Source organism: Leptonotus elevatus, chromosome 4 (assembly GCF_054856555.1).
Source record: "Leptonotus elevatus isolate MCC_2025b chromosome 4, RoL_Lele_1.0, whole genome shotgun sequence".
Lineage (NCBI taxonomy): Eukaryota > Metazoa > Chordata > Actinopteri > Syngnathiformes > Syngnathidae > Leptonotus > Leptonotus elevatus.
The window spans coordinates 10,556,927-10,573,838 of record NC_141242.1 but is presented as its reverse complement, the minus strand read 5'-3'; the positions used below and the strand labels follow the sequence as shown (position 1 = coordinate 10,573,838).

The following is a 16,912-nucleotide window of genomic DNA, read 5'->3' as shown; positions in this document are numbered from 1 at the left end:
CTCTCTGTCCTTGACTCCGAGTCTGACCTTTTATTTTCATGCGTCTTTGATTTATCCAAGAGAGCAGAGAGATGCTTCCCTTGACTGCTTGCTGTAGTTCCTTTTCTTTTCCCCGTTTCAGCTTCTCCTTTCTAGGCATTATGCTACAATGGCTAAGTAAATAGACCAATTGTAACCAAACAGACTAATGGCATGAGAATGAATAAGACTGACTGTTGTCATTACAAGAAGGCAAAAGGGTATTTTTCACAATTCCAAACATCCGGGCATTCCTGATATTTCCACAACGCAACTCAATGCAAATGCTTCGATCACCAATGACGTGCTACTAGCATAATACAAACCAGACACAAACAACATTACATTTTGAAGTCAAAATAATCCCTACAAATAAAATTACAATGATCCAAAGTCCAATGCTTTTCAATGCACGGATCACAGACCGCTTCCTTTCGCCGTCATTAGTCTTAGTTTGTGGCGGTTATTACGTTATCTAATATTGAATTAGCATATAGCATTTTAAACTAGTGGCTAATATCGGCTAATTTATGCTCAGTTGTTTGTGCCGTATGAGACATGCTACTTCACAACGAAATGATTATAGGTATGGAATAGAGGGCAAACAAACAATACAATTCCACTGGATTCACAAGTTACACAGTTACCTGGCTGGGGTGGAGCAGCAGGGGAAGGAGATGCGTGTGTGCGTGTGTGCGTGTGTGCGTGCGTGCGTGCGTGTGTGTGTGTGTGTGTGTGTCCCACCCTGAGACCGTGGGTAAATAGCGTTAACGTGACAAAGGAAGCGAGCGAGCAGGGGACGCATATTGGTGTTTTTTTTTTTAATCATGCAGCTTTTCTAAAAGACTGTGTCAACATTCACCTGTCCCCAGTAAAATGTTTATTTAAAAAAAATAAAAAATAAAAATAAAACGAACTTTCCAAAGGACACTTTTTGAGAGAGGGTAGAGGGGCAAGGGTATGAGCACCACTAGGGGTCTACCTGTGCACGCCAGTGAGTACCGGTAATGTTGAAAACTACCCTGAAAAGGAACATGGCCCTTACTTTACTTTTACATTACATTTGTGGACAGGTAGCTAGTCTCTAAAAATTTGAATGATTTAACAACACACCTGCAGCCTCCTGATGAAACATTAAAAAAAAAAAACTCTGCCATATAGGTTTGAAAATCGGTTGGATTGTGACTGTCTGGTAGCAAAACTAGACATTTTGCTTTGAACAAAGATTGCCTGAAGAAATAGGTTGGTCTTCTTGTGACTGATCAAGAGAGATGACAAAGACCCTATCGAAATGTGATGTCTAACCTTAAATTCCCAACAAGTACCTCTGGTCAAAACATCCCAACCAAATTGCTGTGACAAAGCCCTGTCTGAAACTTTGAAGAATTGTCAAACTAGATAAAAATAAAACGTGATTGAGACCAAGCAAAAATCTGACGTCCAACCACAAAAAAAGTATCTCTGCTCAACACATCTAATACCAACACCTTACCTTTTTCTTTTCTTTTTTGTCAAGGTCCCTATCCTTGAAAGTGTGAAGACTGAATAAATCATGACTGACAGGTAGAGATATGGCAAGGACCATGAACCAAATCTAATGCTTCATCCCCAAATTACCAACATAAGGACGCAAACATTGACTATAAATTCTCCACCAGTGTCTTGCATCAAAACATGCAAAACCTCTAGATATCCTGCTTAAAAAAAGCCCCTATCCTTAAAAGTCAAAAGAAAATGGGTTGGACTGTCAGTGGCTGGTAGTGAGTTAACAAATTTGACCCCGATCACAGCTAGCTTTGAAAGACAGTTCTGTCTGTTAGAGAGAGACGAAAAGAACAAGGCGTGGCCATCTTGGATCCAAACATCCAAAAATCAATAGGAATCAAGGAAACAGAGTAGAAGACAATATCTATGGCAGTGGTTCTTAACCTTGTTGGAGGCACCGAACCCCACCAGTTTCATATGCTCATTCACCGAACCCTTCTTTAGTAAAAAATTAAATATGATTTTTTTTACTGGTGCACGAAATGAATTGTTCATTCATATCACCTTGTTCAAATAACAAAACCAACACAGTGCATGAACTCAAATCAACAAACAAGGTGGACGTGGGGTCGGCGTCACTAACAGCCCTCTCTAAGCGGTCTAATAGGGAGGTCTCACTCTGCTGCATAAACCAGCGACCTCAAAGCGGACCGGTAGGAAATCTCAGAGCAGGACGCTTTCAATGACTGTGCCCACTAACTGCAGACTAGACTGAGGGGTGGACCTCTGGGGCGGAGTCTCCACCGAACCCCTGAGACCGACTCACCGAACCCCTAAGGTTCGATCGAACCCAGGTTAAGAACCACTGATCTATGGGATGTTTGACTTCAGCTCCTGCCATCGCCGCAAGCCAGACGTGGTTGTAAATCAACATAACTCGTAGTTGAACGCTGACGAGAAACAACTAAAGTGGCAACAAAGCCTTCATTGTCCCAAAGAAATGAAGGAGGCGGGAAGGTATTTTGGTTGGCCCATGTCAAGTGTTAAATTGCTGTTTTTGCAAGTGTAACCACAAAGTTCTGGTTCTACTAACGAGAGCGATGATGTCTCAATCTTCAACAAATAGCTTTCTAATGCTACATTTAACTCATATTTACAAGAATGCTCTGACTTTGGAGTCGTCATCAAGGCCTAAATCCTGGCAGTAAAAAAAAAAAAAGCATGAAACTGCTGCACAGAAACTTTGCCGGAGAGCTAAACGGCAACTGCGAGAGGTGTGTCTAATGCGCTGCTGCTGTTTTTAGATTGTTGGTTGCTCAGCAAAAACTGAGGTCATCTTTTTGGTTTTGACAAACCTCCAGTCCTTTCAACCCCAAATGCATCACAGATATGTTTATATCTCCTCTAAACCTCAGTGTTGAGGTTTCTCAACAGATGTTTCATAGGAGAAACACGGAGTCTACTTTTAGTGCGATGCCACGTTGAACTTGTTTCCACCAAGTTGGGGAGGGTAAATCCTACCAATGTAACAGTAGGCTACACCAAGAAAGCACGGTTCGGTAAGCACTTTGCTTTGAGAATCACGGTTTTGGTTCACATTTGGTACAATAGTGAGCAAAATTAATTTTTGGGGGGTAAATGGAATTTAATGCCATTTAAAATGAAACCTAGAAAATAGCCAATGGTAACCAGTAAAAAGTCCAATAAATGAAGGATTCTCATGAAAGTGGCATATGGATTTGCTTTTCTGGTGCCCTTCACAACCTTCACAATGGAAACACAAAACTGAAGCAGACTTATGTGTGTGTGTTTTTTTTGGGGGGGTGGGGGGGTCTGCTTCGGGTGTGGGAGTTGCGTTAAAAATACATTTTTACGATAAAACTGTGAGTGTAAACACGTTTGCAGCCTGCTGAGTGTAAAGTGCCGCGGGTCGATGACAAGAGCTGTTAGCAACATGTGCGACCACTCGCTATGGCTGATTACAACTGCTGCATTTAGGCGGCCGGGCCATGTGCCTGTGTCCAATTTCGTCCGGATGACTCTCCCCTAATAACCGTGTGTACTACCACCTCCCTGCAGGCCTCATTCATTATTAAGCAGCTCCCGATGGCTCACTGGCAGTCGCTTCTCCGGTGTCATGTACCCATAGTGATTCCCCTTCCCTGCCCCTGATCTAGTTCTTAGAAGTCTCTCAGTCCTACTGGAGAGTCTCAGCTGCCTCATTTGTTTTTTCCTTCTGAATTAGTCTGAATATTTATTCGCCGAGCAGCAAAAATGCATTTGGATATTTCACTGGTCATTTCTCAGGACATATAGGTATGGTACCGCTCTGTTTTTATTAGTATGATAGCATTTGAAGCAGTGAAAAGACCATAGCAGATGTGCGCGCTAATGCTAGCTAACATCGTTAACATGATTATCCTCTTTGTAAAAGCTGAATTTCTGGTATTTCCTCAGGCAGCGCTATCGACAAGTGGTTAGCACATCAGAGTTTTCAAGTTCAGAAATCGAATCTCCGCTACGAACTTCCAAAATATGTACATTCGATTCATTGAAGTCAAACGTGTTTTTACAAAACAGCAGCACTCTTGAAGCAGTTGAAGATCAATTAAAGCCTGGAGTCTTACAGAAAACGAGTTGCCTGATTTGACATTATGCAGAGATTGCACTTTCAACAACGAACACCCACAGTGTTACAGTAAACTGGCTGATGGGTTCACTCCTCAACGTTCAGTACACACCCATGTTCATTATCCCTACCCATCGGGAAATACTTAAATTCACCATTGAGACACTTTGAACTCTGTTGGGTGCTCGGTTGCTAACTCAAACAGCAACATTGACTTATAATCTCGCAGATAACTCAACTCAACTCTCTAATGTTGCTGACATCAAATGCTTATACTGTTTTGCAACGACTTATTAGTTCCTTCTAGTCAGCCACAAATTTTACATCATGTAGAGATTGTATCTTCACCGATGATTAGGGCCTCGTTTGTCTCCGCAATGTTGCGTGCGTCCATGTTTATGTTCGCCATTTATGGTTTTGCTACTTGCTGCATGGCCGCATTTCCATTATTGTCAGTTTTTTCCTCCATATTATCGTTACAATGATGCCAGGGGAAAGAATGCAGTGAGACGAGAATAGAATGGTGAGGCCTTACAAGGCCATGTGTTTGGTTGTGTCTGCAGCGTGTACGTGAAAAGGTTCCCGTCCTAGAGACCAATAAAAGTGTATTAGACAGAAACAAAACAAGACCAAAAAACAGACCGTGACGTGCTGAAAATAGCTTCTGTACAATCTCATCGGGTGGAAAAAGAACTCTGCTTTTGTCGTCTATTTAGAGGGATGGAGTGTTTTCCACGGTAAAAAAAAATCACTTTTCCAGTTCAGCCGCTTTTATCTGAATATAGTGCATATATTGGTATGCTGGGTCTATATGGCTTTTTTTTTCAACTGACATAACTTCCTGGATTTAGTTTTTTCCTTTGCTCTCTTCTTTTGGAATATGTGTCGCCAAAATAAATAAATAATAAGAAGCCAAAATAAAAGCGTAATACACAATTAAAATCTTTGAACTAAGCTCATGTCACTGCGGTCCGCGCAGATAATAACGGTAGAGAAAGCACTAAGGCAGATACACAAGGACATCTTTTTCTGTCTTAGATACTTTTATAAATGTGAATTGAATAAATGCTAACATGCTAGCTGCAATGCTAACCACAATGCTGTAAAGGTTATGAAATACTATGATAAAGAAATCACACCTCAAGGTTCACATATTCAAAACCATAAGAAAATGGTCTTCCCACAGGAGAATTTTGTTTTAGTTATTTGCACTGTTCTGTCTTGGATGGACCTCCCTCGTTCCATACCGTCACCCCCTCGTCTTCCTTAACACCTTTCGTGTACTAAAACAACACGGAAAAGGGCATCACCCGTGCTTACCTGTCAGCATCCTCCTGGTTTCGGGGCTTCCCGTCAAGCCGGCGTAAGACGTGTCAGCTGCTCACTGCTGTTTCCCCATCATTAGGTTGCAGGAGGCTGCGGGCGTGTTGTTAATAGCAAGATTTATGTCGCCGCGTGGCTCAAAGTGAAATGACGGCTTCCCCTCCAAACTTGGTGATTAGCGGAGAATCCGGGTATATACCTGGGGTGTTGGAAGACAATAGACTTTTCCAGCCCTCTTTCAATGTTGGAGCCATTTATACACAACACAGATGATGTGCAACTACCAGCTTTTGCAGCTTTTTGTAAAAGGGGTTCATGAGATCGGGAGCTACATGTCATTGTAATCAGTGGAATGCAGAGTATTTAGAGCCACTGGAGATAAAAGACCTAGTGGACTGTCAACAGTACACGCAAGAGAGTTGAACACAAACCAAAAATGTTGTAAGCACTACTAAGCAAAGGATAACCCGGTCTGACAGAACGTTAATATTAAAGATGCTCTCCACCCTGTTATTCTTTCGGGGCCCAGGCGGATGCTTCATTTGAGCCAACGCTGTGATTTGTTTTTTAATCGTCATGTCAGTGGTTTGTCACAGAGTCTGCGAAGAGTCGTTCAAGCTCACCACAAAGCAACATCAGAGCAACTGAGCATTTATTTTTTACACAGTGACTGCTTGATGGTGACTAAGCGGGACAGTGAGCTCACTCCGCAGCGTAAATGCTAGTTTTTGCGCCCCTAGCCGACTTGGTTGTATTATTGTAAACCAAATGGGTGAAAGACTGAAGCTGAACTCCGTATAATATAATAATAGCTCCCTTTTGTTGGCTTGTAACAATAGCAAGATAAAACACAGTAGGTAATGACTTCTGAGTTTTCTGGAATACAACAGATTACTCAATTTGAGTAACTCTGTTATTGGTATTCACTTACTGTAGCAGTATTGCGGCCAACTCAAGACTGACATTGTTACACACCGTTACCGTAGCCTACCTTTTCGTTCTGTACATTTCGTGTTCAATTTGTCTACTTTACATTTAATACACGACCTTTCAGTGTTACTTTTCTTATGTTCATATGTCAAGTTTTATTTGTACACATTACCTTTCATCTGTTTCGCATCCGGCTTGGTAGGTTTGTTGCTTATGTTTTTTGTCTGCGAGAGTTTGAAGATTTCCTTGCGCACATTTCTTTTCGTATGTTAACCTGTTTGTATGTAACGTTTCCTTTTTTTGCATGACGGTTCGCGTTTTGTATGCTACTCCTCGTTTTCTTTTGTCAAAATCTACAGAGACGTTTTTGTGTAACCCTGCAAACCGAGGTTTCGCAAACTTTTTCAGACCCAAGAAGTTAGAAATGTCTCTCCTCCCACTGCTCCCAAACTTTCTGAAATCCATTATGTACTGCCATTATATTGACATATACTGTACTAAAACTAATGATAAATAACACAGAGGCAAGAAACTGTGTGTCGCCTTGGTGATCATTAAAATCGCTGAAACCATTTTTACCCTGGCGTGCCAAAAAAAGCTACCCCATTTCAAGTCCCACTCCTCAGTTTGAGAAAGTGTAACTTCCTTGATGGAGGTCATAACAGAACACAACACAGCTTTTACTGTATAGTTATTCTTAAAAATGACATGCAAGTGTGGCAGTGATTCTGGAATGCGATTTTCTTCATACACATGCAATGAGAGCTTGTTGTTTTAGCCGACATGCGACATGAAGCCAAAACAGAGGTGTCCTTTGTTTGGTCCACCTTACCGCAGCCCACCGGCGGGGCCAAACCCGGAGGCAAGGGCGGCTTGCGTTTCATCGCCAGACATGAAAAGAAATGTCCACCCTTTTTATGGAAATTAGCCAAAAATGCTGTCAAAGCTCTCTAATCTCTGAAAGAATATCCAGAGTCATGTAACTTTTGCGGCTTGTGTGACACGCTGGGATGTTCAACATGCCACCAGCTCTGCTGTGCCACGCTTAATTTAAAACAAATACTCAGGGCTCTGTTATTTTTAGACGGTGCAAGTGCGATGGCATAACTGGTGTATCTTGATTTTTGTCCCCGGGGAAAGTCTAGTTTCTGGAAGACCAAGGGCGTTTTCTTTAACACATCCCCAGCCGCCTCACAATTTGGTGACTGAACAGACTTTAGACCAGCTCAGAACAGGTTTAAGCTGTGGCACAGGTGGTGTAACGCAATTTTGGAGAATTTGATGGAGGTGCCGGCAGACACGGCAGATTCTGTGGCGTGCTGAGATGTGTGGTGGATGTCATCGTATTTCATTCAGAACTATGAGAACAGGTCTCCGTTTCTGCATGTGGTCATCCTCACGATAGTCGGTAATAGAATCTGCAGCTCCATGTTTCTCTGTGGCTGTGTTTTCGTAGTAGGGCCTTTGTATCTTGGGATCCATGTGGCTGCTAAAAGATTGTAGCAGCGCATCTTCCTAAGAAACATAAAAAGGTCCCACAAAAGACCTTTATGGACTCTGGTGCACTGAGGACAGAAAAGAGAACTGCTCCAAACAGTTTCCACAAAGTCTGACGTATGCAACATGCGCTGATGTGCGTGAGTGAGACACATTGTCACTTGTTGCTAACTATCGGTTGCAAATTCAACTCCACAGTAAACACAAAATGAGTAGTCGCCTTGCAGGATATCATTAACTAAAAAGGATTAGAGATCGACTCTCCGGAAGGCGGTGGCAGTGAAGGGGGGTGGGGGGGGGGTTTGCAGAGTGCATCCGTGGCATCTCCCGCTCTAAAATGGACTAATCCAAACGGGATTCATCAATAAAAATGGGTGGAATAAAGTTGCGGCACTTAAGGCTCAAAGTAGCAATGGAAGAGAGAGAGAGAGAGAGAACGAGCGGCCCTGGCTGGCAGCCAGCCAATAAATTAGAAGATAAGAAATATGATTCCGCTGGCGCACTACAGCAGCCTTGCAGCGACTCCAAACAGAGAATTTCATTCATAATTGAATTAGTTGCAGCCAAAGAAAGGCAAGACAAGAATGGGGACACTTGGTGGCGGATCAATACGGAGACGTTCAAGTGGATGAGCCAGTCGTTCCTGCTCCTCGCAAGACTAATTAAATGTTTCCTTCGTGTTCCAGGTGATAATCTGAAGCGGGAAGGTGGACGAAAAGGATGGCGACGCCGCAGTGCAGCTCCAGGCAGAGCAGCTCACTATCGTCTTCTCCCAGCAGGCAAGTAGAAGGGTGAACAGGGAGGCCTCGCGGACACAATGGGGCTTGGCAGTGGATCTTTACTGTGAAAAATCCAGTGGCTGGAGCAGTCACAAGAGCAGCTGATGCAAATATGAAAGATCGGTTCCCAAAATGGAAATGAATACATAAAGCTCCAGCATGAATTAAGCCTCATAACCGCACAATGGAATGTCCTATCAGGGCTTGGCTGCAGACCTTTCACTGTAAAAAATAAAATACAAATCCAGTAGCCATATCTGTCATAGAGTTGCTGATCCAATCGGAAGCCCTGTTTCTACCAAACAGTAAAGATTAGGTCCCAAAGACGACACAGCATGACACTAGCAATACAATTACAACATCACATTCACAGGGCTCTGTCATAAACCGTAATCCATCATAAACCGATGACACCCGGTATGTTTCTTCAAAAGGCTTTAACAGCGTGTTCTGACAAACACTAGACAGTCATCACAAACAAACACCATTTTGACAATAACAGTCTAAAATAACATCAACCCAGAAGTACACAGCCCACTTTGGCCCCCTTAGCCCCTGATAATGTAGCAGAGATGAGCTGTGTGGTTGTACGTCATAGCGAGAGGATGAATGGTAATAATATTGTCTAGAGCAGCTTGAGATTGACAAATTCCAGTAAGTGGGAATTGGACTTTTGGGCAAAATGGCAGCTTTTGTGCGCACACACACACACACACACACATTATCATTCAACAAATAAAATATTAAACTCAAATCCAGTACCGTATTTTATGCCCGGTTTTTCATTTTGTATTAGATCTGAGCCACAAAAATCGAAACGTTAAAGAGCCATAAAATAAAAAAAATAAAAAAATTTTTTAGGTTAGATTAAAACAAATACAGAAATAATTATCACTTTTTTGTTCTTTAAAAAAAAATAAAAAATTACCCAATGGTTATATGTATGGCAACACATCAAACATTTCCAGTGGACAGGTAAGACAGCATAACAGTTAAAATAATTCTAAATTCTATTATCAGTACTAACTTAACATCCCACCTGCATTCTGCATGTATAGAGTAAATTGAAAATGGAAAAATTAACCATACATGGATTGTGTACCTTCAGTTTTACAAGATTAGAGTAGTGCTGGGGTGGAGACCTTATCCACACATGTGCAAATGCACTTGCGACCTCAAAACATCTGTGTGCACATCGCAAACCAAAACTTAGACCACTTGTGGCTTTCAAAATTCCTGTTTTTGGATAAACTATCAGCCAGGGATTTACTGAATCACCATCAGGATAGGGATGTTTTGGACCTGAGAGCGTGAGAGCAAACGCGCATTGAGACCATTTCTTGTAAGCAGACATGTAGTGTCCAAATAAAAGCAGGAGAAACGAGAGACAATCACATTCGCAACAGGCCGAGCGTGAAAGCCGGCTAAATTGACTGTATGCAGTTTCCTGGCTTCACTTGAAAGGTCAGCCTACAACATCTGGCAGTCATATGTCTGTCGTGGCGAGCCACGAGGACCCAAATGGACCAGTCAGAGGGCACGGTATCCAGTTACCACGTAGACGTAAACTTAGGGCGGGACAAAATCAAAGCGAAACTTGTACTGTGTTTAGACGTACCATTAGTAACATGTGCTTTTGCCATCTTCAATGGCTCATATGTCTCATACACAGGCCAACGGATGGCAGAGCCGCTGCCTGGGGGATTTAAGCGCATTATAGTGAATCCAGCTGGAGAATCTTTGGATACTGTGAATGCAGCTGCAATCTGTTACAGAGTATAAATGTTGAACTAGGTGCAGTAAATGAATCTGCGTCTAGATACAGCGAATTTTGCTATGGCACTAAATGCAGCATAAAGAACAACCCAAGTGGGATAAGCGGGTTAAATCGGTCTATTTCTGCAATCAAATCCACTGCGCTTTTCCTTTTGGCAGATGTCTCCATAAAGGGACAGTTTCAATCTTGGGAAAAGCCTTAACGAGGAGAACACCTCACTCTTTCCTCCAGGTCCAACTTGTTAACCACCAGAGATGGGAAATGCAAGTTCAGAAAGTAAAATCCGTGCCGCAATTTGGTTTTAGCCACAGGTGCTTCTCCTCAATCGGCAGGTAAACGAGCTTGTGAATAAATCTGCAACTGAATATTGTCAATGCAGTTGCTACATCAGAGCAGAGATGCCACTGCCCTTCGAGTTTCGCCCCAATCAAGTGAGTGGATCAGCTCAGCGGCCTTGCGATAGAGTGTCTGCCCCTGAGACTGGGAGGTCGTGGGTTCAATCCCAGGCCGGGTCATACTAAAGACTATAAAAATGGGACCCATTTACCTTCCTGCTTGACAGCGTTAAGGGTTGGAATTAGGGTGTTAAATCACCAAATGATTCCCGAATGCAACCCCTGCTGCTCACCGCACCCTCAGGGGATGGGTCCAACGCGGAGAACGAATTTCGCCCCGCTTAGTTGGGTGTGACAATCAGCGGTACTTTAACTTTAGAGGGCTTGCGAGCTAGCTAACTAGCTCCTCTCGACATGTCGTGGAAAGCCCCGCGACAACCCGGTGGGATTTATTCCAGCCGCTAGAGGCTTTAAGCAGATATGTATTTACGGCTCAAACGTAGGGATGGCGGGATGTGAAAGCATTCCCCCAAAATGTGTGCTTATGGATATTTGATTGACTGCTGACAGTTTGGTGAGGTTTAGCTTCAACGCATTCAACAAACGTGCATGAGACATCTATTATTCTTCTCTAAATTTACAAGACATTTATTTTCAATTCAGAGGAACTTTAATTCCCTTTCTCATTAAACTGACTGTCTTCTTTTTGGATATATCCTGGTTTCTACCCCTTTAGTCCAAACCAAACCCACAAGGGTGTGTGTGTGTGTATTTTTTTTCTGCCCACATTTCCACTTGGGCTGCCATGCCGGACGCTCTTCTTCTGTTCGTGGTCTTTTGCGGATGTGAAAATTGGTGCCATGGCCACCATGAAAAACATATCCGACACATAAAGAGTAGCGGGGTGCTTACTTTGTCCTCTTTTAACAAATAATTTAAACCGCTGCAGTGAAGACTTTAAAAAAATGACAAATGTAGACTGATGCCACTTGATGGTATGGAGATGTAGTGCCTCTAACAGAGGGGCAGAATGTAAGATTCTGGGTTCTATTGTGTGCAGTGGGTTTGACTTAATGACTGACATAACCACGCCGCCAGCTACGGGCCTGGCATGCACACTACTCTGCTTATAGTAATAATATTTACCATGTTATTCACATACATCAGCTTCATCCATTGCTATTTTTATTGATTGATTCTCCCTTTAGTGATGTCTCACTCTCAAGGCTCACAAGGCCACGTACACAAGCGTGGGATTATGCCTCACATACTGTAAGTTTGTGAGTGATTGTTTCGACAACGCAGCCGGCCGCAGCTGCCGTTTTAACTTTGCTCCTGAAATAAAATAAAACGAAGGACAAACTAGTTTCCCAAGGAATTGTTTCGATATTGCAGAAATTCCACCTCAATGCTATTAGCTATAGGAATTCCTCTGGGACCAACTGGCACGCTTTAGACGCAAGTGTCTTCTCCTCGTAGCTCTTAATGGTTTTGATTCCATACTTATTGTGAAAAGGTCACACAACTCAGCTTACAGTTACATATGTTTTTCTTTGACAGAAGAAAAGTCCATACATCCTCTGAATTCATGCAAACGAGCATGAATGGCTTCCAAATGCGTCATGCAAAGCGTAGGTGTCAAACCCAAGGCTCGCAGGCCTGGTTTGGTCCTTATCGTCTCTGAACTTTCCTCTACAAATTTCCTCTACAAATTTCCTCTACAAATTTCCTCTACAAATTTCCTCTACAAATTTCCTCTACAAATTTCCTCTACAAATTTCCTCTACAAATTTCCTCTACAAATTTCCTAGACTTTGGTTTGAAACTATCTATAAAGTTATCATAATCAAATCAGCTGCATACTGGAATTAATAGTTTGCTCAGCCCGATGTGTGCGCTTAACTTTAGCAGACGGCGAAATGCCCCTTGTGAGGCCAAAAACATCAAATATGTTCTTTATCAGTGTTTAAAGCCTTGTGAGGCAGAAAACTCACAGAAAAATTAGTGCAGTTCAGCTTCTGGCTAGCAGACGTGATGGCTAGCCATAAGTATTTGTTCTTGGAGCGCAGCATAAACATAACTTCCAGTAGCACCACGCAGCCTTTCCTGTATTGTTGAGATGGAGCCAAAAACAATAATAACTGCGGGCAACCATAACCATGATCTGGCCGCCGATGAAAACAAATCTGACACGCCTCCTATAAGGCAAAGTCTCTTTAATTTGAAGTATCAGTTGGAACTTTGTTGCAAACAACAGGAGGGAGTTGGGCTGTGCAAAAACATATGTTCATCATCCAGTAGATACAAAGCAAAGCTGGCTCAACCTGCACTCATGATCTATGAAGCGTTCTTTTCTTTTTTTTTCCAACTCAAATCATCTGAGGCCTTTAAGCAAGTTTCAAATATGACTGTTTTGGGCAACCACGCCCCTCCCTCAGTCGCAAATTAGTTCCAGCTGTGCTTTAATCGCCATACTTGAACGACAACATCTGCTCTGCTGCACACCTGCCCATATGCCGCAGGCTAACTCCGCCACGTCGGCCGACAGAACGTCTGGCTCAGAGACGGACGGCCGTGGTGTGTTGTCATGCAACCTTTGCCGTTTTTAGCCACAAATGCCCTGACTCGTACAGTTTGAGGGCGTTTATCACACAAATTCCCCCTCTTGTTGCTGAGTGAGGATTTCCCAAGAGACTGTCACGAGGAGATGCCTCAATCGTGTCAACATTCTGTCAGCAGTATTGCCTCCTCTGGTTAAAAAAAAATAATACACTCGTTTGTTGACTTTGCAAAGTGCAAAGAAAAAGGCAGGAGCTTAGGCTTTGAGACGAGTCCCCACAGTCTTGGACCACTCAAATCAGCTGAGATCGATCCCTGCCATGACATGACCCTGAACACGATTAAGCAGTATAGAAAATGGATGATTGGACTAAATGTGTAACAACACACAGTTGTTACTCAACGCTCTGTCACCAAGGCGTCGGTAATCAATTTAGCGCTCACTCTCGTGTGCCAGAGTTCTGGAGAAGGAAACATCATGAGACTGAGCAATAATTCATTGTCAGGAACAACAGCATGAACGCAAATGCTTAAAAAATGAATCAGTACCAAGTTTTTGTTTCTTCCCCCCAAACAGAAAGTCCGTACATAAAGGGGTCTTTCATTAGAAATTTGGACACATTCTATTGTCCAGAACGTCCTGTTAAAGTGAACAGGAACATCTAAAGGACTTAGTTCAACAATCCATTGATTCATTATAACAGTGGTCCCCAACCATCGGGTGGCACCAACCATAACCCGTGCGGTTTGCTGGTGAATACATTGGAACCGAGCAATTAATGCTTATTCAAGGTTGTGTGAGCAAAGACCGCCCATCAGAAACCCAGAGACAGGATGCTGCCCGAGTCGAGGGCAGTCCACGATGCCTGGAAAAGTGTTGGGAAGTTTAACAGTTTAAACTTGCCAAAGACTCATCATTTGCATTTCAACTCAACCCAATTTCAGGCGTGAGAATGAAATCGACCCGGGAACTATCCACCTTGGGAGGTAGTGTCAGAGCCGGGGTATTTCATTTAACACCTGAGACGCACTTCTCTTGCTCTGTTGGGTGGAACATGACTGTCGCTGTCTGTCAGCCATGTTATTTTAAGTCACACCAGACAGCCTGAAAAAGGCTGCAGATTTAATGATGTTCAAAGTAGCGAGCGGCTGACTTCCTCCCCCCTTTGAGGTCGAGGACCAATATTAATACAGGATGACGCAGCTCCTTCTGCGGGCCCCGCATGTAAATATTTGTCATGTTTGTCCAACTAAAATGCACCGCTTCCCCTCCTTTGGAAAACAAAACCTATTATTATCCTCATCATTGTCGATTTGCGGCCGGTGAGGCGAGCGAATCCAGCCAGGCTCATTCTTACACGATGATGTTATATAATGTGTGGAAAAACGGTTTGGAAATGGCTCCTTTGGCGCCCGGACCAGCTTGCCTTAGGTGTCGCTAAGTGGTTAATTGTGTGAAATGATGCCAAAGTGAGCGAATGTGCGGCTTTCCCCCTCGTCGGACACGGGTGCTCATCAGGCTGTCTGAGTGTGAGTCACTCGTCGCGTTCATCGAGGGCTTTGCTGACATTTTCCAAAATTGACAATTATTTTCTCAGTGGAGGAATTCATGTTGTTACAACTTTGAATTATGCATTTATTGTAAACATAAAGTTATGATGTTATTGGCACTATTTATGAAATGTTGACATTTTACATTTTCTCGGTCTCAGTTTTTATCTGATCTGAGGTTGAATTCCAAATTGTGCGAACTCTGAGGTTCCACGAAAGGAACGAGTGTTTCCTGTGTTTGAGCTCTCGGTGGCGATCTGATTGGCTCAGGGACCGCCGTGAGGTGGGTTTGTTTGGCGCGGAGGTACGGTTCACTGCTTACTGCGCTGAATGAGACCTTCGCGTGACCCAAACAAAAGCCCACATTGATTTGCTTTCATAAACCGCTGGCTGCTATTGAGTTTGTTAGTGGATTAGACAGAAATGGAGCTGTGGCTTTTTTAATGACTTTGTCCTGTGGAGCTGAAACCCAATACCTGGCCCTCGCAAACGTCATCCGTCCAGACAGTTCGCCAATGGAAAATGCGTGTTTGGCGAGCACACACCTTCACAATCCTTAACCTCCGCTTTCGGTGCGGCCAACTACAGATGGTGCCCGGGGAACAAAATTAGAGATGTTGTAGGCATTGAGCTTGGAGGACTCCCCAGGTGCCTGCACTCGAGATTGCCGTCTTAAGCTGCAGTTCATTAGGCAGGTATTGACGTGTTTGCCAGCTCAGACACTCGGCACGACTAGATTTTTTCAAATGGTAAACAAAAATTTGAGGGGGTTAACAGGTCTCCACATGCCAGATGCTGTTTCTAATGACGATTAGGAGAGGTGGGTAGAGTAGCCAAAATGTTTTACTCAAGTAAGAGTGCCGTTACTTCACAATAATATGACTCAAGTCAAAGTCAAAAGTAGTCATAGAAAAACACTCGAGTACAAATAAAAAAAGTATTCGCTAAATGTCACCAGATAGACAAAAACAAAATGATGTGCAAATGCTGGCATCTTCAAATCATAAATGATGGTGGGTGAGCTGGAAGCCTTCCAAGCTGACTTTGGGTGAGAGGCAAGGCACTCCTTGAAGTACATGCTTGTCAGTCAACAACCATTTCCATCCAGTATGAGCAATTTCACGTCTTTAAGGAACAAATGATGCAAGTTTTTGGGGTGTGGGAGTACGCCGGAGTACCCGCAGAAAAAACACGCAAGCGCGGGAGAAGACCTGAGCAACTATAACTAACTAACTATAAAGTACATGTGCTCGCCACTATTTCACCGTCTGCCGTGATATTTTTGAAAATGAGATTTCAGTGGTTTGACTTGGACTAAATGCGCGTCACTTGTCCATTCAGCAGCAGTCGCACGCAGTGCCTGCAGGTGGACTCGGTCCAGCGCTGGATGGAAGACCTGCGTCACATGACAGAGGTGGAGTGCATGTGCGTGCTCCAGGCCAAACCCATTGAGGTCGAGGACGATTCCCAGCAGGCCGAGCTGATCGTGTCCGCCGGGGCGGGGACAGGGGCGGCGGCGGCGGCGGGGGATCACGTGGCCCGCAACAACCTGCAGACGCTTCTTCGCCGGGCCCTCGTGGTCAGCACCGAGCTGGGCAAAATGTTCCAGCGACTGGAGAAGGGTCGCTGGCAGAGGGTCCACAGTACGGCGGTGCGTGCAAACTGCCACGTGCGCTCCCTGGTGCACGACTATAGCGCAGCACGCAACACGCCACCGGAGATGCAGAAGGTGATCAACATGTTGGGCTTTTTTTGCACATTCAACGGGTGATGTCAGGTCACTCATCCATGTGGTTTTTGCTTCCGTTTCAGTTTGAGACATCTCTCCTGGAGAAGTGCATGGAGCTGACGAATATCACAGAAAGGTATAACATCAAGTCACTGACAGTGTAGTGAATGGCTCACTTGCCAGACAAGGGTGGGTTCAGTTCCGTATGATTGACTGCCAACCAGTCCAGGGGGCATTGAAGAGAGCACCCTGCAAGCTCTAAAAATGATCTTACATGATGCGGAGATGACGCCCGTTCAG

The 16,912-nt window shown here is 43.7% G+C and overlaps 1 protein-coding gene and 1 long non-coding RNA gene across 2 annotated transcripts in view; one reads left to right on the top strand and one right to left on the bottom strand.

The window, feature by feature from the left end:
* Positions 1-744, bottom strand: part of LOC147175467 (uncharacterized) — a 34,990-nt gene extending 34,246 nt beyond the window's left edge. The window contains exon 1 of the long non-coding RNA XR_015094611.1: positions 666-744. This is a non-coding gene — a long non-coding RNA (uncharacterized LOC147175467). The remainder of the gene's footprint in view (positions 1-665) is intronic.
* Positions 1-16,912, top strand: part of insc (INSC spindle orientation adaptor protein) — a 38,737-nt gene that overhangs the window by 8,321 nt on the left and 13,504 nt on the right. The window contains exons 2-4 of the mRNA XM_086073974.1: positions 8,569-8,661; positions 16,228-16,612; positions 16,696-16,748. Of these exons, the coding sequence (XP_085930100.1) occupies positions 8,603-8,661; positions 16,228-16,612; positions 16,696-16,748 (497 nt within the window). The 5' untranslated portion in view covers positions 8,569-8,602. The remainder of the gene's footprint in view (positions 1-8,568; positions 8,662-16,227; positions 16,613-16,695; positions 16,749-16,912) is intronic.